At 35.4% G+C, this 27,601-nt stretch overlaps 1 protein-coding gene across 1 annotated transcript in view; it reads right to left on the bottom strand.

The window, feature by feature from the left end:
* Positions 1 to 27,601, bottom strand: part of URI1 (URI1, prefoldin-like chaperone) — a 93,033-nt gene that overhangs the window by 28,936 nt on the left and 36,496 nt on the right. The window contains exons 2-4 of the mRNA XM_011949168.1: positions 17,783 to 17,817; positions 4,055 to 4,133; positions 2,939 to 3,074 (exon numbers count right to left, since the gene is read on the bottom strand). Of these exons, the coding sequence (XP_011804558.1) occupies positions 2,939 to 3,074; positions 4,055 to 4,133; positions 17,783 to 17,817 (250 nt within the window). The remainder of the gene's footprint in view (positions 1 to 2,938; positions 3,075 to 4,054; positions 4,134 to 17,782; positions 17,818 to 27,601) is intronic.

Genomic DNA, 27,601 nt, shown 5'->3' with positions numbered 1-27,601 from the left:
GTGGCACACGCATGTAATCCCGGCACTCTGGGAGGCTGAGGGAGGTGGATCACCTGAGGTCAGAAGTTCAAGACCAGCTTGACCAACATGGTGAAACCCCATCTCTACTAAAAATACAAAAAAAATAGCCAGGCGTGGTGGCGCACCCCTGTAATCCCAGCTACTCAGGAAGCTGAGGCAGGAGAATTGCTTGAACCTGGGAGACAGAGGTTGCAGTGAGCCGAGATCACCCCATTGCACTCCAGCCTGGGCAACAGAGTGAGACTCCATCTCAAAAAAGAAAAAAAAGCATATATAACCCAATTTTTAAAAATGGGCAAAAGAGTTCAACAGGTAAAAGACGACACAAAGATAAAATAAGTGCATGAATCAATGCTCAACATCATTAGGCAACAACAAATTAAAACCACTATACACCTATTCAAATGGCTACACTTTTTAAACTGAGAATATCAAGGGCTGGTAAAGACGCAAAGCTACCACTCTCACACACTGCTGAAAGAGATGTAAATCATACAGTCACTTTGGAAAACAGCTTGATAGTCTCTTAAAAACTGAACATACACTTATCATATGATCTAACAATCTCACTTGTAGGTATTTACCAACAGCAATAAAAATGTATGTTCGCACAGAAACCTGTACACAAAGGCTTACAGCAGCTCTGTTCCTAACTGCCAACAAATGGAAGCACCCAAATGTCCCTCAAAAGGTGAATGGAAAAACTGTTGTACGTGCATTTAATGGATATGCATGTAATGGAACACTCCTCAGCAATAAAAGAAATGACTTTTAATACACAGAACCACCTGGATGAGGCATTACAGCAAGTGAAGAAGCTAGTCTCAAAAGACACAGACCTGAGGTCGTCAACCCTTAGAGGCAGCGATAGGGTTTGACCACCAAGGGGCGGTGTGAGGGAGGTTCTCATAGGAGCTGAGTCCTGAGAGCAGTATCTTGACTGTGGTGCTGGTTAAACAAATCATGACACATGTTGTAACTCAGACCTTCTCCAATTACCCTAGTCAACCATGATATAGATGACTATGTGTTTAACTGGTTGTATTTCCTCTGCCTTAAGAAAAATAAAGTACCTTTTCTTAATAAATGTTAAGTACAACAATATACCTAAGTATTTCCTTCAGTTATTATAAATTATAAAACCATGTGAATAAAATAGCTTTACAGAATTTTTTTTTTTTTTTTGACACAGAATTTCGCTTTTGTTACCCAGGCTGGAGTGCAGTGGCACAATCTCAGCTCACTGCAACCTCCATCTCCCAGGTTCAAGTGATCCTCCCAGCTCAGCCTCCCAAGTAGCTGGGACTACAGTCACACACCACCACACCTGGCTAATTTTTGTAGAGACAGAGTTTCACCACGTTGGTTGGGCTGGTCTCAAACTCCTAACCTCAGGTGATCCACCTGCCTCGGCCTCCCAAAGTGCTGGGATTACAGGCATGAGCCACTGTGCCCAGCCCAGAATTTACTGTAATAGGAAATATGTATTTTGAAAATTATTTTAGATAAATATTGATCCCAAAAGTCACCTATGTTTGGTCACTTTCCAAAACCGTACTTAACTACCAGAAAGTGTTTTAACAAAACATGTTTCTCTACTCTAGAACTCTATTCGATTGTAGTAAAAGTATTCCCATTAATATTTTAAGTTATAACTAATTACGATGATTTTTTTCACTGAAATATGAAAATCAACGTGAACAAACTTCAACAGGCTATGGATTCATTTCGTAACATCAGAGCTACTTCAGTATATAAAGAGAGGCTTCGTCTTCAGTAAGGTCCTTAAGAAAAAAGTATGCCCATTCTCTTTCGCTAATATACATGACGAAAATAATGCAGCAAAGCCAAAAGATTTATAATTACATACAGGCCTAACAATAAGATTCTGATTAGTGTCACAAAAGATCAAAATATATATCAATTATAAACTTATAGGAGTTGATTTGCAATTAGAGTCTCCAAATATAGTTCCCAGAATTTCACTGAGTAAATGAGTTCTCTAGTACTCACTCATGTATAAGTGAAATCAAGTTCAGCTTTAGAAAACTCAGCTGTTTTCTGTCTAGTACGACCTTATTTATACAAAAGGATCTTCTCAACATTTATTTTCAAATACACATTTAACTGAAAGGTTAAAAAGCAGGTAGGGCGGATATGATACTGTCAGTCTAAATACGTATTCCAGAAATAACAACAGATTAGAAACTGAACCTAATTTTAAAATATAACTAAGCTAGAACCCAAGCTATCGCATCCAACTGCAAAATGTGTAGTGTGTGCTGTGTGTGTGTATGTAGGCTTCTATACACCTACAGATAACAGCACAGATAAAACTCAAGAGCTGCCTTAATAAAGTGATGCAGAGAAATCAAACAACTGAAAAAGGATAAGGGTGCTGTTTTAGGTAGCAACTTTTCACACCTGGTCTCCTCTATCAAATGAAAATATGTTTTTTCCCCAAACCAAAAAGCATTTTAAAGAATTGTCTACTTACGTAAATAGGTATTTCTCTTAGTTCACTAAGGAGAAAACACATTATTTCTGTGTACTAAAGTATTAAGTGCAAAAATAAGTCTATAATAGCAACTAAAAAAAAAACAATTATAAAGTATAAAATGACTCCAATTTTTATGTCTTCCCAACTTCTAACTACAAAAATCACATAATGACTTCGAAACTTTGTAACTTCAGATAACATGCCAATGTAGGTGACATTTCCAACCCAGATGCTCCATTCTCTAACTCATTCTCAAATGTTGGTATTACTCAAACTACCTACAATTCAACAGAATCACAAATAGCCTGGATTCATAAATCATGGAAGGTAGTTTTGGTAAGAAACAGTCCTTCAGCTTGGCAACCTGTGAATGGATACGTACACAACAAAGAAACATCATTTAAAATGGGTACCTACGTTCCTTCCGGTGCTCAACTAAATCTACAGCCTGCTTTGCTGAGCACTTTGCAAACCAGTTGTCCCCCAGTAAAACAGTGACTTCATTAGTATGGACAAGTTTTCCTGGCATGAAGGCAAAAGGGCCAAATGGTACCTATTGTTTAAAAAAAAGAAAAAAGGGAAAAAACGTAAAACACTGAAAAATACATTTTATAAAACACTTTGCATTAAAAGCCTTACATTAACACTGAATTTTTTTATTTATATGTTGGTAAAAATAAAATGCCAGCTTCACAGAAATTTAACATTATATTAAAATTTTACTAGGAAAATCTACAGAAAATTGCTTTATGTTCATAAATCAATGTTAAAACAGGAAAATAAATTCACACCATATTTACATACAGCTCTTAAAGAAAGTCGTACTGTCTCGGCATGTTTATACTTTTCATTCACTTGCAAATCTAAATGAAAGCAACCAGTAGTGAAACACTGTCAATGCAAAATACTTTTGATAAAGAAAACTAAAAATTATTTTCAATAAAATAGCCATTTTTGCAAAGCAGGAATTAGTAAACAAACAGCTTTAATGGATCTACCTAGCTATATATACAAAATACTTGAACTAGTATAAAAGAACAAAGTCTTCGTAAGAAAGAATATTCATGCAATGAAAGGTTCTAATCCAGGGCTCATGAACAGATCACTATGTCGATGTGAAGATCATTAAAACAAAAATTAGCAGTACGTTTTTATATAAAAATCAATGTCCTAAGGTTTAATTCTGTGAATTACAAAACATTATGGCCTATTCCTGCTCTGGCTAACAAGAAATGACTAAGTGCCATATTTCTGTCATAATTACATTTTTTATATAGTAAGTTTCCATTCGAAATATGTCCAATTTTGTGCTAATATTTATGTCATTTATGTCACCATATATATTCTGAAAAAAAAAGGTAAATACCAGCGACCACTACAATTACTGTGTTCTTATAAAGTAAAACAAAACAAATCTTCCTTGCTACGTAGTTACCTCATACACAGTCCATCAGCTTGGCATTCTGTGAACCAACACAGTTAATATGTTTACAACAAACAACTATTACTTTAAAAGAAACACACCAAACATACCATTATATTGTAAGACAATTTATCAGGCAAAGTGCTGAGTCTTTCTCGAAGGGCATTATAGTCATTATCTACCTTCTTCCTGTTGACAAAAAACACCAAATATACAAATTATTAACGATTTTTCTTTTCCTTTTTTTTGTTTTTTTTTTTTGTTTGTTTGTTTTGAGACAGAGTGTTGCTCTGTCGCCCAGGCTAAAGTGCAGTGGCGTGATCTCACCTCACTGCACCCTCCGCCTCCTGGGTTCAAGCAATTCTCCTGCCTCAGCCTCCTGAGTAGCTGGGATTACAGTGTGCACCACCATGCACAGCTAATTTTTGTATTTTCAGTAGAGACGGGGTTTCACCATGTTGGTCAGGCTGGTCTTGAACTCCTCATGATCTGCCCACCTCAGCCTCCCAAAGTGCTGGGGTTACAGGCATGAGGCACTGCACCGGCCTCACTCAAAAGCTTTATTAAATCTGTTCTTTCGGTCGGGTGTGGTGGCTCACACCTGTAACCCCAGCACTTTGGGAGGACCAGTAGGCCAGGTATCACAAAACAAGCTAATCAAAAACCTAATTTTAGCAAATTAAAGATTAATGTGGTTTTTAGTTTTAAAACCCTGTTTTTATAAAGTTTAGCAATGGCATTATTCTACCACACATTTATTGAAGAATTAAGACTCTTCAGGGACTTCGGCATTTAGAAGCAGAATACTCAAATTTTGAGAATTACTGTTTTTTAAGATACAAGACTCTGGACTAAATAAAATGCGAAAATTAAGGGAGACAGTAAAAGAAGGCCTGATGTTTGGAGAGAAGCAGGGACTCAAGATGAAGACAGAAGAGATTATTTATTTTAAGACAGTCTCTCTCTGTTGCCCAGGCTGGAGTGCAGTGGTACAATCTCAGCTCACTGCAACCTCCACCTCCTAGGTTCTAGTGATTCCCCTGCCTTAGCCTCCCAAGTAACTGACAACTACAGGCGCATGCCACCAAGCCCAGCTAATTTTTGTATTTTCCATAGAGATTAGGTTTCTTGGCCATGTTGGCCAGGCTGGTCTCGAACTCCTGGCTTCAAGCGATCCCCTCCGCCGCAGCCTCCCAAAAGTGCTGGGATTACAGGCGTGAGCCAACACACCGGGCCGAAGGAAGAGATTTAATAAAGCTTTTGAGTGAATAGATATTGGCTGTGAAGTTGAAATCATGAACATGAAATTTGATCAGATGTTTTAGTCCTCATCAGAAAACTTTAGACTGAAAAATGTGTTATCAGCTCTTCAATTATTCATAATAATGTGATTAAGGTAAGAGAGAATCAACTGGGGGGTAGAAGAAATTAAGTAGAGATAATACAAAAGGCGTTTCAATTTGGCTTAGGAGTCTGTTTCTTGCTGTATCAAACAGAGCTACCAAATAAGTAATTTCAAACAACCAAAAGGTGTACGTAACTCTGTAGTGGCAGAGATGATCGTATTTCCATGCTATGGGCCTTACTCAGCTCTTAACACCTGCTGGAAATGAACAGCCCTTCTTTTTGAGTAATACCAGGCAGCAGCCTATGCCAAGATGCCCGTTTTCAAACTTTCGCTGGAGATTGGGTTTCCTGCTAAAATACAGGCTGCAAGCAAAACTACAGCGCTGAATTTCTTTTAAGCAGAAGGATGTTGTCAGTTTTTAAAAATAACAGAAACAAAAACTCACCAACTCAGCAAGCAATTTAAAAGAACATGTAGACATTGTCAAATTGAAATCAGGATAAACTGCAATGTAGGTAACAACTCTCCAGATAATATAAATGACTACGCTATAAACATCACAGAATTGGTTTCAGCTTACTGCTTAGTTCCCTGAAGCAACAGTAGCATAATTAATAAAAAAATTAGCCTTAAGATCTTAAGGAATTTCAAATATATATTATTTTACATATCCTATAATAAATGTCACTTATCAATATTTTTCTCTTACAGAAAACAAAGTAGAAGGAAGATGGAAAACCCACATAGCAAGAAGCCAGATCTCCTCTATCAACATGAGGTAAGCAATGAGTTTGACCTAGCTAGGTCTTCTGACCTGCATTATTTCATGAAAGCTTTCTCGTTTTCTAGTGTGCAACTGCTTTTTATAAACTTTCCCCAAAAAAATCCTTTTCTATAAATAAATATAAAACATGTTTTATTATTTTAAGGTAAAAATCCTCCTCCTGGAAAATTTTTATATGGATAAAATGGCAAACAACTTCATGCACAAGGCTATGTACCAGAAAGAACATGGCTTTGAAGTCAGACCAGAGAGTGAATCCCAAGCTCTACATGCAATTTACACAAATTCACCTTAGTCTTTGTATCTTCAATGGCAAAACTGGACTAATACTTATCTCACAGGTTCAACAGAATTAAATATAAAAGGTCTAACACACTGCCCAGCATGGAACATCTACTATGTTGGTTCCAAAACTCAAAACTCATTTTTTCCATGAAGCATCAAAAACACCAATTCCAAAACTTTTAAGAAAGACTATTACCCACAATATTTCACTAACCAACTTGACACAAATAGCGTAACTTGCTGAAAGACAGTACAGCTGAACGTAACCATTCAGGGGCTTCGGAAACAGGACTGGTGTGAGCAATCAATGGGAGAATGTCTCCATAGGACTGACTGGGATAGTGCCTAGACAGTCAACACTCACTATTAATAACACAACACTAACAGCTTATTTACGTTTCAGATAAGTAATTCTGCAAATGCTCAACGACTATATACACCAGCCTAGATATCTAAATGTTTCTATGAATATTAAGAAGCTACTATTAAAGTTACCATTCAATAGGCCTTATTTTGGTAACAATGCTTAGGAGAAAAAAAAACTTCCTCACAAAACATCTCTTTTGTACATTAAAAGAACAGTAGGTTCAACAACAGGTAATACCAGATATCAATGTCAGTATTTCAAGTCAAACATATTCAGTTTTCAACTTATTAATAATTCTCTCTAGCACAAAAATGTGGACATACTGGAGAGCAGTTTAAGATTAGAGTTGCTATTTATAAATTTTGAATAGTTTTCTAAAAATATAAAGTAGAAGATCACTTAAAATGTAGCCCATGCAGAAATCCTTTATGAAGGGAGGCCAGGAGGAGTCAAGCAGTGTCTCTGGAAGAAACTACAGCTTGAGGAACAACCCTCTCTCTCTAAAGGCTACATTCGTGGAAATGTTCGGGACCAAACGCTTAGTCAAACAGTGATCTCCAAATAGTCTCTCTATTATTTCAGGCTTAAATAATCCTGTTAAAGATCACAAAGCCTATGCAACAGAAAATACAAAAGTTACGCTAAGAACTAATGCATTACCAAGGTAAGTCTAGGGTCTTTATTCCTAACAAAATTTGATCAGTTTTTTTTTCTATTTTAATAATTAGAAACAAGTAATTAATTTTTGGACAGGAGTCGTATTACAGTAATCAAAAATGGTAATTGCTTAAAATAATTTTCTTCACAGGAAAACAAAACCCAGATAGAGTTAAGAAACACCTCTCCAGCCTACTTACAATAGCTAGACCTGCTTCTTTGGTTCAACATAATGGATCCTTATAGATTAGGTTCCACCTTCAACTCTTAATTTTAAATTTTTTTCCAATATCCTCATGCAACATTCCTTACAGAAAACAAGAACTAAAGCATACGTATAAAGCATCTAAGAAACTTTAACCACCTTCTTCTGAATCTTGCTAATCATGTGTAATATGCCTTTTGAGAGTAACCTTTTAAGGAAATTAAACAAAAAAAAGGCAGTAACGATGAAGACCATTAACACAACCACAAGTTAGCCTTACCCTCAAAGGATTAAGATCAAGACAGACCCCATGGGAAACAGCTCATTTTCATAAAATTGTAGAAAGTAAGAGAGAAATCAAGTTAAATGAGGTATATGCTCAAGTATTTACGGGTGAAATACACAGATGTCCACAACTTACTTTGAAATTCATCAGAAAAAAATGGATTAACAGATTAGGGTACAGACAGACAGGTGATCAAGATTCACTCTTTCGTATGTTTGAAATTTGTCATAATAGAATTTTTTAAAGGGACGAGGAAATATGAAAGGGATCAACATTTTTAATCCTCTTAAAAGTGACTGACAAAAATAAAACTCTCTATAAAAAAAAAAAAAAAAAAGAAAGTCTACATCCTTCGAGGCCAGGGATAAAGACTCCAACTTTAAATAATAAAAAAGGAGAAAAAACTTACATCAGGTTGAAACAGTAAGACTTTGCTAATTTTACTTTAGGAAGTTAAAATAGACAACAAATACTAACATTGAACCAGTTTATTTTTAGAAAAAGAAAAAAAACTTCTATCATTCCCTTTTCCTTTAACTAACATCCTAAACAGACAAGCAGAAAATACTGTGAGATGCCTAAAAGGGGAAAAAAGGAAAAAAATTATATATAAGTATTAACATCTGAGCTAATCTGGGACAGAGTTACATTTTTATTTTTTAATTTAGGAAACGATAAAACCCAAAGATTCTGGAATATATACAAGTAAATATATAACCTTCTTTAGAAATAATTTTTAGTCCATTATACCCACCCTACAACTTCCCATTAAGCATCCAAAAAAGCCTTGTTTCAATTGAATCCACCATTTATTGAGCAGCTCCTCTACAACAAGCCTACGGCATATGCTGCAGGGATCATCACTCACACATAGCATGCCTTTCTGATTGTTTTGCAATGCATCTTTGTCAAAGATCCACTAGCTTGAAGGATGCCTGGCTTTTCACCTCTAAAATCAAGAAAAGAGAGGAATATTAAGTTTGGGCATAGATTCTATAGAGGTAAAGAGATGTTCTCCAGTTACTAAAGCAAGAAATAATGTTTTTTTCAAAGTATCCTTTTAAATAATCTAAACAAATTGATAAAGTCACATTTTATTAAAAAAATATTGAAAAAGTGATCTATATTGTTATGCTTTGTGTAATTTGGTGGGAAAAGGAACACTCCTCATGGAAAATTTAAATGTACTTGAATTAAATCAATAGCATTAGACTTTTTTTCTAAATGGTCATGGCAAAATACTTAGTAATATCAGTTGATATAAGTAACTGAAATGTACTACAAAATTCAGGCAGAATGGTGGTATATTCCTTTTTTATAACTCTATTATACCAAGGAATTTATGTCATCAGAAGATGCTGATGAAATAATCTATGTTCTTTATATTTTATGAGTCCACCAGAAAACTTTACTATTAGACATAGATACCAAGATTAACCCACATATAAAAACGTAATTTTTCAAGTCAATGAAACAAAATTATCTTTTTCAAGTCAATTAAACAAAATTATCTAAAGAGAGAAGGAGCTAACATTCTACTAGATTTCTTCAATTTAACTTTTCAACAATGAGAAAACAGAGTACAATGGATAACATAGTAAGCCTGGACAGAAAAATCTGTTCTACTGTTTGTTCTCTCTACAACAACCATACACATGTGTTTGAAGATTTGTCAGTTACCATAGGTGCCTGTTTCTTCATTTATTACTTATCTTTTGCTCTAAGAAAATGAGAGGTGAATTCAAAGTAAAAAACCTTAAAAAGTAAGTAAAAACACATTCATCTAAGTTTGAAAGAAACATCCTATAGTGCCTAGTTAATTTTTACTGATGAGTTTATAGGTAATTTTTGTTCTTTTTATTTTCCAAATTTTCTATAACTAATATAAATTCCTATTACAAATCAAAGGGAGGGACCTTTTAGAAAAGGTGTGATGAGTTTGTAGCTGACTTAAGCTTTGAAACTTTGTGCAAATTTCTGATTAAATCTTACCATAATTCATAGGTTTTGCTACTGTACATTTTCTGTATTTTCTTTCTAAAGCATATTCTAGAAAAAAGTAATTTTGTGGGTTTTCTTAATTACAGTAGCAATTTAAAAACTCTTTTAGGTCACTGATCCCTATGAGAAACTAGAAAAATTCTAGACTCTTCCCTGAGAGAAAGGACTCACATTTTACATATAGTTTCAGCAGAGGCCCAATCATAGATCCCTCTGGGTTAAAGTTTCTCAACAGATTTTACAACAGTGAAAACTGGCAATCCTGGTTTTGAACCTACCAAATATTTAAAAATTCTCAAAATTACCAATTGACTTAAAAATAAAAGAAAAACATGAAAACCCTCACCAATTTGGTCATGAATTCAATATGAATTAGTAAAAAGTAAATTATAGGCATGCCTCAACTTTTTACAGCCTACATTTCTCCCAAGTCTTACACCGATACCCACCCCAATCTATCTTTGGTATAGTGGAATCTGGACTTATATTTCTCAAAATAAGAACAAGCATGCAGGATTATCACCGAGTGATGTGCCTTTCAGATAAGCACTGTGGTGGTTGAAATATTTACATCTTCATCCTCAAACAGGACTCTGTGCTTAAGAGTTTTATTGGATGTTACTCTTCATAAAAAAAAAAAAAAGAAAATGAAAAAACGTAAAAGTACAAAGAAGTACAGTTTTCAAACCTAATACAGTTGAGACAAAGACAAAAAAATTATGAGGCATGCCCAAAGCAGTAAGCCCTAAGCCCTCTGCCTCAGTCAGATATTCCCTAGACTTAAGCTGGTCATGGGAAACTGAACCAAACCATAATGACAATGAAAATACATCACCATCAAAGACTATTCTAGGTGATGGGTTGTGATTAGGGATTTTTTAAAATAATAGTTTAAAACTCTTCAGGGGAAAAATACTCTCCTATAACATGTAAGTTTTCCTCTCATTTTCAGAAGTGTGTTAAATATCAAACTAGTTAGTTGCTTCCAAAAACATGACATAAAAGCTTGAGGACTCCTATAAGTAATAAACTCTAATCACAAGTTAAAAATCATTTAACTCTTTAAAAAGAGAAAGAAAAAAGCATTTTCAGTTTGACTTTAGTCACATAAATACACATACAAAATTAAGTAGCTAGAGGGAATAAAAGGGAATGTTTTAAAAACAGGGAGAGAATTCATTTCTCTTTACAATTATGAGTAAATTTATCTTTATTCCTTTATTTCAACTTTTCCATAACTAAGCATGCATTCATTTTATATTCAGAATAAAAATTTAAAAACCTAATTCAAATTTAAAAAAAAAATTATTTAAACATTCAACTTGAATCTTTTTTTGCCTCTTAATTTCTTTGAAACATTACACACACGAGTTCCAAATTTACTATGTACTAACCCACACCATTTTTTTAAAACTGTGCAGAAACTTAAAGAATGACAAAAAGATTTGACATATATGATTCTTCCCCCTTATCCCTAAGACTTTCATAAACAACTGCAGAAACTCCAACAACAAAAACATGTAAAACTTTCAGAAAGTTTGCACGTTGCTCTCTGCTCCACTCAAGAGGAGGGAAAAAAAGGGGGGAAAAAAAAAAAAACATAACGAAAAAGCCCCAACAGAAGGCCCTCTACAGAATAGTGACTGAAAACTTTGTAGTCAGTAAAATACAAACTCTGAAAAACACAGTTTACAAATCTACCTAACACTGTAGAACAAAGTCATCAGCTTTTACAAGTTTTAAAGGTATGCAGATCAATATTTCACATATTATACATAATAAAATAAATGTTATATAGCCATGTGAAGGCAACTCAAGAAAATAGTTTCAGGTATATTAAATATACTGTAAACCATGGCATTGTTACAATGAAATCAGTGCTTCTGTGCACAAGGAAAGCCTCAAAAACATGAGACATATATACAACTATACAATGTGTGCATAAAACAGGTATCCCCATCCCGATTGATTGATAGGAAAGAATAACTCCAACAGAAAAAAAAAGAGAGGAAATCAAATCTTCACCTGAGATTTTTACCTATACAGGTATGCTTTCTTGGTTATTTCCTACTATATGCTTTGACTATAAATTCTAATAGAAACTAGTTACTCTTTTCTTCTGAACAATTATTCTTCTCCAGTTTCCTGTGAAAGATAAAAAATTTGAAGTATTTGCTTTAGACTCTCTCGAAACTCACATGCCGAAGTGTTTTGGAACTTTTATGTCTAAATTTAAAGTATTCTTTCCAAAATTAAACACCTGAACAAAGTATCTTCTTCTATATTTAAGTCTGCTTCATGTAATTTCAAAGATACCTTTACCAAAAATCCTTTTAAGATAAAGGAAGTAAGGCAATAAATTTTTTACAACTCACATGCATACGATTTACAACTGTAAGTAATGCCTAACATAAAGATGATCTGCCAGGCATCATACGTACTATTTCATTTCATTCTCACCAGTCAACATAAAGGACGGAGACTTGCTTTTTGTGCGTGCAGGACTTATTCAATAAAGTCACTGCAGTGCATTAAAAATGACCATTAATTCTTTTTCACGCCTCCTCTCAACAGGTGGGTGTTATCTTTCCACCTTGTGAATCTGCGCTGGCTTTGTGAGTTCCTTTGACCAACGTAACGTGGCCTTGCAGCTTCCATTCTTGCTGCTCTGAGATGCCCACAGAAAGTAAGCTGGATAAAAGAGCACATGGAGGCAAAGGCTCAACCAATAGCACTAACCACCAGACTTGAAGGTGAGCCATTCTGGACAATACAGCTGACCCGGCCACCAACTGGCTGCAACCAAAGCAATGAGTCCAGACAAGACAAGCAGAAGAACCACACAGGCGAGGCCAGCTTAATGTGCACACCCACTGAATCATGTGCAAGCAAATGGTGGTTGTTTCAAGCCCCTAAGTTCGGGAGCAATTGTATACTAAGGAGCAATAAAATAACAGATATATCATCTTAGCAAGGATATATTTTGAGTTACAGAGTTGTACTCTGGGTGATGTAGCAATTATTTATTAAAAAAAATAGTTCCGGGTCTCATGTAGTAATCCTAAAAGTTAAACGTTTGACACACAGTGAAATCTATGGAATGAGGTAAAGAGGAACAGTTAGTTAATGATACAGGGTAGATATAATATTAAATGAACAGGTACAATCTAATTTCATTTTTGTCCAAAAGGATGGGAGCCGTATATAAACATGTAGATGAATACACACACACAACACACACACATACATACACAAAACACGTTACGCAAACCATTTCTGAAAAGATTTATGAGAAATTGGCAAAAAAAAAAAAACAAAAAACTTGCTTCCAGAAAACAGAACTGAGGGGTCGGGTGCAGTGGCTTACGTCTGTAATCCTAGCACTTTAGGAGGCCAAGGCGGGTGCACCGCCTGAGCTCAGGAATTCAAGACCAGCATGGGCAACACGGTGAAATCCCCGTCTCTACTAAAATACTAAAAAAATTAGCCGGACATGGTGGTGTGCACCTATAATCTCAGCTACTTGGGAGGCTGAGGCAGGAGAATAGCTTGAACCTGGGAGGCAGAGGTTGCAGTGAGTCAAAACTATGCCATTGCACTCCAGCCTAGATGACAGAGCGAGACTCCATCTCAAAAAAAAAAAAAAGAAAACAGAACTGAGAATTAGGGAGGAACCTATACATCATTTACATCCTTTCATACTGCCTAAATTTTGAAACATGTAAATGTATTGCCTAATTAAAAATTTTTTATTTAAGTCCTAAAAAGTTAATATATACTCTTTCTCGACTCTTAAAGACATATACTGAAATATTTCCAGATAGAATATGACTTAGATTCACTGCAAAATTGGAGGTGGGATAGTCAAAATGGTTTTTATTAAAATGTCAAAAAATAACAGATGTTGGCAGGAATGCAGAGAAAAGGGAATGCTTTTACATTGTTGGTGGGAATGTCCAGCCACTGTGGACAGCAGTTTGGAGATTTCTCAAAGAACTAAACTGAACAACCATTCAACCTAGCAATCCCATTACAGAATATAGACCACCTAAAAAAAAACCATTCTGCCAAAAAGATACGTGCACCTGTATGTTCACTACCGCACTGTTCACAATAGCAAAGACATGGAAGTCCCCATCAACAGTGAGCTGGATAATAAAAATGTGATACATATATACTACGGACTACTACATACCCATAAAAAAGAAGAAATACTTGCAGTAACATGGATGCAGCAGGAGGCCACTATCCTAAGCGAACTAATGCAGAAACAGAAAACCAAATACTGTATATTCTCACTTATAAGTGGGAGCTAATCACTGGGGACAGATGGACATAAAGATGGGAACAATAAACACTGGGGAATACAAGAGCGGTGAGGAAGGGCAGGGGCAAGGGCTGAATAACTGCCTACTGGGTACCATGCTCACTATCTGGGTCATGGGTTCAATTGTACCTCAAACCTCAGCATCATGCAATGCACCTTTGCAACAAACCTCTACACGTACCTCCCAAATCTAAAATAAAAGTTTAAAAAAAATTGGAGGTAGGAGTAGATGGCAAGATAAGATGCTGCAATGAAACAGTTTAGAGAGAATCATGAGTTGATGATTATCAAAGCCGACTGATGAGTACATGAGGATTCACTATACTACCTATCATCTCTTATTTGAAATTCTTCCTAACAAAAAGTGATTTAAAAATATTAATGTAAAGCTATAACAATAAATCACAGAAACCCAACTCTCCATCATGACAAAAAACAGAATGAACACTAAATATTCACGAATATTTACAAAGCACTGGCTTTTTTTTTTTATTTGTCTGACAATTAAAATTTTCAAAAGAGGTATATGAGTTCCTATTAATACGTACTGAGTGCCGGGCAGGGTGTTCTATAGACATGATCTCATTTGATCTTCACTACAACCCTGTGAGTTAAGTAGTATCATCATCACTTTACAAGAAAAAACTGAGATTCTTAGCATAACTGTTCAAGGTCAAAACGCTAGCAAATGACAGGATTCAAATATAGGTCTGTGACTCCAAATGCCATGCTCTTTAAGGAAGAATTAAAAAGAAAATTACAAATAATCCACAAACAAAATAATCAGCCACTAGTGGACCAAACACTGGGAAGTATCCTCACACACTTTAATAAGATGACAGTGTGTGGATTTCAAAATACCTTATTTCCTGAGTTAGGTAAAAGGGATTAGAAAGAAAAAAAGCTTGATTAAAAAACATTTTTTAAATCCTCACTAAACTGAAAACCATTATTATTAGCTCTAAAATAATGTTGTACAAATTCTCATCCATTAGGCTTGAATCTTTCCTTATTATCTGTTATTAATTAAACAAATATAAATGTCTTAGTTCATCAAAATTCTAGGATTTGTTAATTTTCTCAAAGATTTTTTGGGGTAGATCCTATGGTCCCAGATCATTTTCACTCCTATCTTTCTACAAATATTTTTACTCCCTGTCCTACATTTTTTTTAAACAAAAACCAATTTAGATTATTTCTGAACCTAGAATACACATACTTGTTCCTTAAAGAATCCTTTAAAAAGTATACAAACAAGCATAAACATCACTAGCATAAGAATGCATTTTTCAAACCATATATTTTGTTCTTCTTTATTATATTGGTATGTACCCATAAAGAATAGGAGCTTAACAGAAATTATATTTTAGATAGACTAACACCAAGGGTTAAATAAGAATTAAAGCAACATGCTTTTACAAGTAGTGTGTGAAACACCCTAAGAATAGCTCCAGCCTCTGAACTCCTATACTTGCCTCATATCTCCACAAATAGCACAAAATTATTGTGATTTCCCTGTTTAATGTCCGACTATGAATTTTTCTATGGCAGGGTCTTGCAATTCCAAACAGCAGCACAATACTGGCAAATGGTAGAAACTCAACCATTGTTTAAGGAATTAAGAGAACGCAAAAATGTCACAAGAATTCCACGACTCTCCCAAACAGCAATTTCCTGGCTTTCAGGGAAAGAGAGACACTCTGGTTTCCATTTTTTAATATAATGAATTGATGAATTTACTGGCCATTCAGATTTGAGCAATATACCATATATAGATCCTATTAAAAGCAAACAGAAAAGTCTGTTTCCTGAACCAAACCAGAAATGATTCTGAGGAAAATGCAAATTTTAACTGGAAAAAAATAATTTTAATTTTTTAATTTATAAAGTACTATATTACTTCAAGATACGTGTAGGCAAATATGCTAAGCTTCTACAGTTTAGAGGGTTTTAAAAAACTGAAAAGTGAAATTGAGGGTCACATGAACCTGCCATGAAGTAAATGTCACATTTCTGTCACTGCTCACTAGACTTGTATACTACTAGAGTATTTGTAAACTAAAATGTTATATAGAAAATAAACCACATTTCTTCATTTACTCAAACATTTATCAAGTGCCCATTTTATGCCAAACACAGCAGGAGGGGCTGTGAATAAAAGGATGAAAACGTGCCCTTATCCTTAAAGAACTCTCTAATAAGAATCTTATAAAACAAACCAGAAGCAAGTTACCATTCACCCATTTATGTAAACTAGTGTCTATTCCCAGTGAATACCTTTCCAATTTCCTGAACTTCTTGCCAAAACCAATAGATAGAAGTCCACGTTAATAAAACTTCCCCTGGAAATTATTTGTAAAATGGGCCATTCTGACTAAATGTGCAGGTGAAAATATTCTTTAGCCAAGGACTTGTATTTCAAGTTTTAACCTGAACTGAATGTATAATGAAAGGCAAATGGTCCATTATGGAAATGCTGACAGACTCACACCACGAGTGGAAGCAACTACAACGATGCATTTATTGAAAATTAATGAAGTCCTGAATTTTTATTTATAAAGTGGATATTATTAGTTTTAGATTATTTTCTTCAAGCCAATAGTCAAAATTTAATAAGATGATGTGTACAGATTGCACCAATTTTCACTCTTATCCACTGCCTGCAGCCTATGTGCATTTAAACCAAAAAACATTTGATATACACTAACTATAAATTATTTCCTTGGAGATCTCTCAGGCATGAAGAAAAGGCCTCTTAAAATAAATTTAAAATATTATATGCTCGATGGTGTATAACCGAAGGTTTAATCTCACCACTAAAGGGGCAGTTACCATGATTTTTGCAATAACCCTGCAGACAATAATCAAGACAGCTCCTGTTGTTCTCTCAGTAAAATCTTCGTAAGCACAGCATGGATATATTGTAATTTGATATCTGTAAGATCAACAGCTATACCTCATGACAACTCATAAGATTTTATTCACCATTAAATTGAGCATTTTCCTCAGAAGCCAAAGGAAAGTGTGTTATTTACCAAACATGGTCCTATTAACTATAGATTAGCACATTAAAATAGATATGCTTTCTCTCCAAAAAAAAAAAAAAAAGTACAATGAAACAAGCTCTGAAAAGTAGAAAATTCGATTTTTTTTTTTCAAACTTTGGGAAAACATTTCTGTACCCTATTTCCATCATTATTTTAAAGTAACTGATTCCCATTATTTTTCTACTAAAATATAAGAAATATCCCCAAAATAGAGCTCTTTATGTCACATTCAAAAATGTCTCAGTCTCCAATTCATAATGATATTAATATTATTCTAACTTTGAAAAAAAAAAAGACACTTAGAATAAATACAAGCGGTAACACAACATCAGGAAATCAGAAATATGTAATTCAGAAAAGGGTGAAAGACAATATGAATTAGTATCAAAGGCATTGAAAATGGAGATTACTAGAAGAATTAAATTACTAGTCATACATACACACACACACAAACAGTAAACACATTATTTAAACACAAGTAGGTTACCCCATCAGTATTTCAGAAGTGTAATAAAACCATCTTTCACTCACCAATGCTGGATTCTCTCTTGGCAGTTAGTGACCACCTGTCATGAAAACAGATAACTACTCATGAAAAAACAGAGCTATGCACAGAGCTACAAAAATCAGTGTATCTGAAAACTAGAACAGTGGCTTTACAGATTTAATAGCATCTCAGTATACATTTTTATTTGTCAAATGCACAGAGATGTGAATGTTAGTTTTCAAGCAGCACACTTTATCATAACCCTCTAATGCAGGCTGATAACTGCAGAACAAATTACAGCTTTCTGATTCATACTGTGGTACAAAACCCGCTTCATAACTATTAGGTGACATATGATATAAGATAACTAGTATTTTGTACAATCTACAGACCTGTTTTCAATATTACATATTTTGTAGAATACGTAAATGTTATAAATAACAAGAAACCAATGTAACATCCACGTTTCGTCAGTTAAAAAAAAAAAAAAAGACAGTAGTGAAAATATTTTATTTTGTCAGTATATCTCCAAACATTTTCACCTGTAATTTTTATTCTGACGCATTAAAAAATGAATTCGGTGATATTTTTCTACTACATTTTCCAGAAGAAATACTTGGGATAAGGAGATGCTCTGAACAGCTCATTTGTTCCCCAGTGAATTATGATAAAGATTGTAAGCACTTCACAGCCAGTTTAAACTATGTTTATAATACAAAACAATGAATTTAAGTACAAAAGTTATTTGTTTTCCTTGGAGATATGTCAGTAGATTCTCAAAATGCTCAGAAAATAAGACTAGTCAATAAAGAAAAATGAATTTAAAAAAACACTTTTTGAACGATAATTTAAGAATTAACTTATTATTTTAGAATTAATAATTTAAGAATTAACTTATTATTATTTTAACGATAATTTAAGAATTAACTGTTTTCAAGGATTGCTAATTATCTACTTTTAAATTACCTATTAATAAAAATTTTAAACAGCAGTCTAGAATACCATATACCACTTTAGAGACAGAGAAGGTAGAGGATGAAAGCCAAAATGCTTAAGACTAGGCCATGACAAAAAGAGAGCAGCAGCATCTGGTTTGCAAAATGCTGCTCTAGTTCACTGCTCTAAATACCAATATTATCTCTTGTATATGCTCAATGTTTCACCAACCCCTCCCAGCAAAAAAAAAAAAAAGATTTTTTTTTTAGACCTGTCACTAAATTCCTCTGTTATAACATTTAATTCCTGAAATAAATGTCCTCTTTCGGGACATTTTAAATACTAAGACAGCAATCCTGTACCAAAATACATGCTATAATCAGAAACCCAACCATACTACACATTAACTCATCATCCATTTTAGAATGAAGATCTCTCAGTAAGTATCAATCACATAGCAACACTTAATAACAGTGGCAATATATAATAGAGTACTGACTTTACATCTGGAAGAGCCAAACTAAAACTACATCAATCCATTTCACTGTTTCTGATTTGGCAGTAATTACAAAATAGACAAATAGAATTAAATGTAAATTGAAAAAGGAAAAAAATGCTCATGAAATCCTTTTCATAAAGTTCCTATTTAACAACCCCATTAAAAGATGAGACCCAAAAACAGTCAGGATGTTTTCCAATCCCAATGCATGTGTTTCCAAGCATGAAGAGAGCCAAAAGCACAGAAAGCAAAGCCCTGCAAACCATAAGAGCAGAATGTTCATTAACCTCTACATGATAATCCTTTCGTAGCTGCATATTAACTAGTTACACATTCATAATCATTTACATTATTTAAAGGACCTTCGAGGAAATCTTCTAAGCTATATCCATTAGTGACGGTGTTAAAGGTTATAGAAGATAGTCTACCTAATGTTTCCAGGAAGCCTTTTTAATTAGTAAATATGTAAATTTGGCACATATGCTTTTTATGTTTAAGAAACAAGTCACTGGTAGAAAGGCATGTGTTCTTGCCATCACTCCCCATAGTCTACCCTCCACTTTGTTCCGGCCATACTTGCCCTGTTCCTTTTACTTCCCTTAAACAGTCTCCCTAGGAAGATAGACCAACACCAAAATCCATTTCACAACGTACAAGAGAAATTTTAACTACCAAAATGCTGCCTTACATTTTAAAGTCTTTATTAGTTACATATAGTGTTTAGAATATCAGACTTCAAATAAACACTATCCAAATGTAAATTAAAGAAGTGACATGTTGGAAATCAGAAACAAGGGGAAAGATGAAAGAGGTAGATATAAAAATATATAGACTAGCCTTCTGATGGCATGTTTAGGTTATCTTTGCTTAAAGATTTATAGTCCACCTACTTGCAAAAAAGATTTTAGCCCAAGCAGTTTTATTATATTTAGAGGGATTTTTTTTTCAGTTGTCTTCTATCTTACAGCAAGTTATTCAAAAGAAAAAAATTAGTAAATTTTGGCCAGGCGCGGTGGCTCATGCCTGTAATCCCAGCACTTTGGGAGGCTGAGGTGGATGGATCACGAGGTCAGGAGATTGAGACCATCCTGGCTAACACAATGAAACCGCATCTCTACTAAAAATACAAAAAAAATGGCCAAGCGCGGTGGCAGGCCCCTGTAGTCTTAGCTACTCAGGAGGCTGAGGCAGGAGAACGGCGTGAACCCAGGAGGCAGAGCTTGTAGCGAGCCAAGATCGCGCCACTGCACTCCAGCCTGGGTGACAGAACGAGATTCCATCTCAAAAAAAAAGAAAGAAAAAAAAATTAGTAAATTTCTACAACTCAGAAATTTTAGAAGGTGTTATAAAAACAAATATTTTCCCTTAAGTTATTCTAAATAATCTTATTTCTCCTGAAAGGGGACTCAGATTACTTTACATATTAAATTTTAAAAGTAACCATAAGGCAGTGAGCCTTGTTCTACAAGCAATACTTGAAAACCACAGCAAAAGAAACAAAAACGTTTCATTACTTTGTTATCCTCCACAAAAGTATGACCACAATGGAGGAACAATACTAGTTTTTTTTTATTTTTTAAACCTGCCAAAACATGCAAATAGCGCCCCAAAGAAAAAAATCTTATTATTTTTATTTTTCTTAAAAATAGTTACTAGGCTTCAACTTTAAAATAACTGAACTAGTAAATTCTTTAATATAATGACCTCATTTACACTCAAGAAATTATAATAAAGTATGTACCTACATAGAAGTGCAGCAGTAAGTCCACAGCAAAGAAAAAGAACTATGAGCTGATTTATCACTATTTAGGAGTCTTTACCAACAACCCACTGGCTACAAAGTCATATGGTATTCATTCTTTGCAAAGCAAAACTGTCTTTAACCTATGAGCAATAACAACAGGTCTATATTCCAACACTGCATGTTACAAAACAAACTGCAAAGATTTCGATGAAGGCAGCTTAAATCTTTATTTGGAGAGGAAACCTCTGTATTCAGAGATGAAGTAACTTACTTAATATTACACAACTGTCCAGTAACTGGTAAGAGATGAGATCAGTTTTAAAACCAAGTCTTTCTAACACGGATTTTATCTAATCCTAAAGCGCATAGTCCCTATACTGGCCTGCTTCCAACCATCATGCGACTTACTAGTAACAGCAGAAAAACACTGGTTACAGCTGCAGTCTTAAAACACTGACTGCTATTGCTGTTTCTCCTCCACTGGTTAGTTCCTCAGTCCCACACTCACGAATAAGACCTTGCCAATCATGTCAGTGAAAGCAAATTCTGTAAGCTTAAGTTCACCAATTTACTAACATTATAATCCTTATTTCTTCCAATGCCTCCTACAGCTCCTGACCCTTTCTGATGAAACAAGTAAATATAAACACCACATTTCCCAAGCATCATTTAATAGTATATCTGCGTGTGTTTAGGTGAAGGTGGAAGGGTAATGTGCTGGCCCCATAATTACTATCACACCTCATCGTATTTTTAAGACACTTATACATTAATAGGGTTAGACACCCAGAAGGACAATGATGGACAGCCCACCCAACAATATTTTTCTGTTCATTAGTGTCCAGCTAACATACACATACATTTTGTTACCAAGGGTTAAAATAAAACATTTGATAACTTTTAAGGTCCACAAATTATATGGAAGACAGGAATAATAATTTCTTAGCTATTGTTCCCCAGAAGCTGCTTTTTATAAATTATTTTATAAAGGAGAGCAGTAACATGCAGTAAGATCTCCAGCACTTAAAATTTTTATTTGTGCTATTTATATTGGTGACAGACCACAAGAGGGCATAAACCTATGAGTTTCTAAGGCAAGTTAAATACAACGCCACATTAAAACTATACTGGAACAGAAAGCCTAAAAGGTCAAGAGTACTTCTTTATCTTTGATACTTTTCTCAAAAATGCTTCACCTCTAAAACTTTTCTCACAATACTGCAATTTTAAATTCTTCCTGTATGGGTTAATGCATAATATAACAGTTTGAGAATTGTGCTAATCAGAGCTGTCTAAATTTATATAGTTTGCTTCTCTTGCTAGACTGTGACTTCAAGACAGATTTTACTATTTTGGTTTTAAAGCTGCTGAGTCAAAAAGAAAATAGTATCAGCAGGAGCTGAAGCCATTAGATACTGGACATACATGTTAGTGACAGTTACTTAAAAGTTGAAAATAATTTCTTAAAAGATAGATTTGTCAAGTAGATATATAAACATCATTACGAAAGTATACAAAAAGTGTACTTTCAACAAAACTTACAAAAATTACAAATATTTTAAGTAAACCCCTTTGCAAAGAAGGGAGGAATTGACTACAGGTTCCTAACAGAAAAAAAAGCAATAAGCACTGGGATAAACCACAATAAATTGAGTGTTACTGTATAAAAACCACCACAGGCCGGGCAGAGTGGCTCATGCCTGTAATCCCAGCACTTTGAGGCCAAGGCCGGTAGATCACACGATGCCAGGTGTTCAGACCAGCCTGGCCAACATGGTGAAACCCTTTCTCTACTAAAAATACAAAAATTAGCCAGGGCGTGGTGGTGCATGCTTGTAATCCCAGCTACTCAGGTAGCTTGAATTGCCTGAACCAGGGAGGTGGAGGCTGCAGTGAGCCAAGATCGCACCACTGCACTCCAGCCTGGGAGACAGAGGGAGACCCTGTCCCAAAAAATAAATAAATAAATAAACCACCATAAAAGTAAGCCATTTCAATTTTAAACAAATTATGTTCTAAATATGCTGAAAAGCAAAACTGCTAATGAAAGGTAAGTCCAATTATATGGAACCACTTCTGAAAACACATGTTCTTATTTAAACTTTTTTTTTTTTTTGAGACGGAATCTCGCTCTGTCACCCAGGCTGGAGTGCAATGGCGCGATCTCGGCTCACTGCAAGCTCCGCCTGCCGGGTTCACACCATTCTCCTGCCTCAGCCTCCCGAGTAGCTGGGACTACAGGTGCCCGCCACCAGGCCCGGCTAATTTTTTTGTGTGTTTTTAGTAGAGACAGAGTTTCACGTGTTAGCCAGGATGCTCTCGATCTCCTGACCTTGTGATCTGCCCACCTCGGCCTCCCAAAGTGCTGGGATTACAGGCGTGAGAAACCGCACCCGGCCCTCAATTTAAAACTTTAGCTAACATGGAATCAAAAGTCTCCTTAATCCTTTCCTCACGTTTTAGCTAGATTCCTCCTACACAGGCTTCTAAGGCATTTTTTCCTGTATTCCAATCTAGTCTCGTTTTACACAAATATCGGACTATGCCTAACGTGTTCTGGCACTGTACATCTCACTCCCTTGTTGGCTTTACCTACAAACTAGGCTCTTTTTTACTTTCAATAATCCTTACTCACTAATCTTAAGCATTCTAACTATTACCGTTTTCTCCTATTGGAAATATTTTAAGAGTGGTGACATATACATTCAGTAATATTTCTAAGAATGAAGACGTTTACATGTTTGGAGGGTTTTTGGGGTTACTTGAACTGTTCTGAAAGCTCCATGAGGTAGGGGCCGTTCTCCTTGATCCACCAGCACTCACCTGCCATAAATAAGTAACCAAGCAACAAGTCCTCTTAAAGAAGCACAGGTCTACTATCGGCCAAAAACTGCAGGAGACGTTTTTCTGTTTAGAACCTTATATATTTCAGTCAAGTCATACACTACATATATATATCTCTCTCTCTCACAGGTATCATATGCCCCTGTAGTAAACATAACATTTGCAATGAAACATATGAATATTCAAAATGTAATAAATGCCTCACCCATATCAGTTCCAGTTTTGTCAAAAATGAATATGCCATAAACTTAAGAATAATTGTGTTTTCAGTGCTTTTCAGGCTTCTGAATTGCAGATAAGAAATTGTGACCTACATTTCTGAATCTGAAATACTGCCTGAATTCCACCTTGCATGCCCACTGTTTTACCAGAGATATCAATCATTTCTTCTCCATTCACACACCTTCCTCGTAGAAACCCTGCCCTTCTCCCATAAAGAAAAGAATCCCATTTCTCCATCTGTAGCCACAATGAAGGGAGAGGATAGATACCTGCTGCTAACTAGATCAACCTCATTTACTTTGGACATCAGAGCCTGAGGTAATTACAGATTCTGGTTCTAAAAGGAAGACAACAGTAGGATCTGCACAAGCTAACCAACCATCTTAAAGCAGCCGGTATGGGAAACAACAATACATACAAGAAAACAAAACACATAGACCCAAAAAACTCCTACCTTTGACTCTCTCCTGACTTCTTACAGTAAATTATTTCATAATTTTCTAACCATTTCTATGATATGCAACTAAGAAAACTTTAGAGTAGTAAACTTGCCACACAGATTAGGAGGAGAATGTGCCTGTGAAGGGCCCAAAGAAAACAAACAGCCCACAGAAGAGTAAATACAAATAGTTTAAAAAAAAAAAAAAAAACAGGAAAATACCCTCCCAGGTAACAAAAAAGTCAAATTAAAGCAATCTTATTCAGCATTAATTAAAGAATTACATTTTTATTTTAAAAAAACACTGCTGGCTGGGCGTGGTGGCTCACACCTGTAATCTCAGCACTTTGGGAGGCCGAGGCAGGTGGATCACCAGAGATCAGGAGTTCGAGACCAGCTTGGCCAAGATGGTGAAGCCCTGGCTCTACTAAAAATACAAAAAATTAGCCAGGCGTGGCGGCAGGCGCCTGTAATCCCAGCTACTCGGGAGGCTGAGGCAGGAAAATCAAACCTGGGAGGCAGACGTTGCGGTGAGCCAAGGTCACACCATTGCACTCCAGCCTGGGCAACAACAGCGAAACTCTGTCTCAAAAAAAAAACGACAAAAAACAAACAAAAGAAACCACCACTGTCAGTGAGACTGTAGTAAAAATCACAAATCACACTAAATCACTGCAAGTAGCTATATAAATTCAAAACTCAGTCTAGACTTCTATAATACCTCCAAGTAGGACAAAAAAAGCTTGTAACTCTCAGAAATTAGAAGAGACAGATAAATACAAAAATTATCTCTTTAAAGGCACCCAAGAGCTGCCAAAGCAGTGAGGACAAGAGGGACTAAGGATTCAGAAAGGGGAGAACTGTGAAGAAGTGAGCTGATCATCTGAAGCCACTTTTTTCTCAGACAAGAGGAGGCATAGGCAAGAGGTTAAGAATTATGTTGGGCCCGGAGGAGACAGCCATGGCTAGCAGACAGAAACAAGCAGAACCTTATGCAGTCTGACAAGGCTATACGGTAGCAAAATGAGAGCGCAGGAGAGGTCTTCAGCATACAACTGGTTTCCCTCCCATGGTATCTGTCAAATGCTGAGCTATGAAGGCCAAAAAGATAAACCAAAACTCTGAAAAGCAGAGCTCACAATCAAACAAAAATTAGAGTTCAGAAGCCTCCAAGGAAATATGGCGTAGTGAGCAAAACCAAGCTTCCAGATGAAAGCCTGAAGAAACCAGAAGCAGCAGATGCCTTACTAAAATAACAACCTGGCCTTCACTCCACCCAGTACTTGCCTGGAGTAAGGTGACCAGCTCCCACTGCAGCTGCCTCACTGGAAGAAAGGATGAGTCTTTTCCAGAGGAAGTTATCACCTTCAGGAATACCTACAATCTTTAAAGACACAATCCCAGGATTTAGTCAAAAATAACTACGATGCCAAGAAACAGGATCATATGACCAAAAGTCACAAGAAAAAATAAAATAGAACCAAATACACATGCAATCTAGATACTGGTGTTAGAAAACAATGATTAATACATTCAAGGAAATAGAGGAAAAGATAAAAGGAATATATTTTAAAAATAGCAATTTTCACTACAGAACTGAAATCTACATGAAGAAACAAATGAAAATTCTACAACTGAAGAACCAAAAATTAAAATAAATGGCATTAAAAGATTAAACAGCAGAAATCAGTATTTTTCAACTTGATAGGTCAAAAGAAAACATCCAAATAAAAGCCCAGAGATTCAAAAATAAAATATGGAAAATACAGAAAAGACCAATAAGAGACATGTGAAACATAGTGTAAATGCAAGATCCAGAAAGGGAAGAGAGAATGTAGCAGAAGCAATATTGAAAAGATCTTGAATCCTGGATTTTCGAAAACCGGTATCAAAGTATCAGCCAACAGACTGAAGAAACTCCAAGAATCCCAAGCAAGAGAAGCACAAAGAAAATTTCAAGGCACAACACAGTTACAGTGATGAAAACCAAAGAAAAAGGGAAAACTTTACGTGTAGCTGGGGCGAGGAGGTGGCGGCACAGGGGAGATTCACAGCCTTCGAAGGAGTGACAAGATTTATCGAGCAAAGCTAACTTCAACATCAATGACAGAAAGTGAACGATAATAGAGTATCTTGAAATGCTGGAAAAAGTAACTGAAAACCTATGGTGATATACACAGCAAACAGATCCTCCAACATGAAGGAAAAAATAACATTTCAACAGAAACAGAATTGTGCACCAGCAGACTTTCATTAAAAGAAATACTAAAGGTTTATTAAAGTAGACATGTAGTTAATTAAATGTCTTATCTAAAAAAATTATTAAACAACTAAATATTGTTATTAAATGTGATCGGTTAAAAAAAAAAAGAAGCAACAACAACAAAAAGGACTCTTCAGAATAATATAAATGCAGACAGAATTAAAGAGTAAAAGTACAGGATAAAAAAAAAGATAGGTAAAGATAAATCAATATTGACCACACGAAACAATTCAATACTGTGTTGTGGTGTTTAAAACAAGAAGAATTAAAATGCATGGGAGCAATCATGCAAGAGGTGGGCTGGATAAATGAATGCATGCTACGATCTCTAGAGACACCAGAGACTTGCTTAGTGAAAAGGAATTGTAAAAAAAAAAAAAAAACTATAAATACATATTATATTTAGTACTAAAGCATATTGATAGTATAAAAGTAGTAAAAAAATAATGTATCACAAACAAGTCAATAGGAGGAAATAATAATAAAAAATGTTTGATCCAAAGGAAGGGGAAAAAAAAAAAAAAGCAGAGAAAAAAGAGCATAAAAGTAGGTCAATTAGAACTACAATGGGATACCATCTGACACTCCAGTCATGAGGATGGCCCTTACAGAAAACAAAAACAGCAAATGCCAAAAGTTGCCCAGTATGTGGACTGGAACCCTTGTGAATTTGTCTGGGAATGTAAAATGATACAGTCACCTGGGAAAGCAGTGCGGCAGTTCCTTAAAAAGTAAACATAGAATTACCATATGATCCAGAAATTCCACCTCTGAGCATACCCAAAAGAACTGAAAGCAGCCAGGTGCAATGGCTCACGCCTGTAATCCCAGCACTTTGGGAGGCCAAGGTGGTTGGATCACCTGAGGTCAGGAGTTCAAGACCAGCCTGGCCAACATGGTGAAACCCTTTCTCTAC

The sequence above is a fragment of the Colobus angolensis genome, unplaced genomic scaffold (genome assembly GCF_000951035.1).
Source record: "Colobus angolensis palliatus isolate OR3802 unplaced genomic scaffold, Cang.pa_1.0 Scaffold291, whole genome shotgun sequence".
NCBI classification, from domain to species: domain Eukaryota; kingdom Metazoa; phylum Chordata; class Mammalia; order Primates; family Cercopithecidae; genus Colobus; species Colobus angolensis.
The sequence above is the reverse complement of the archived record's forward strand: the minus strand, read 5'-3'. Positions and strand labels throughout refer to the sequence as shown.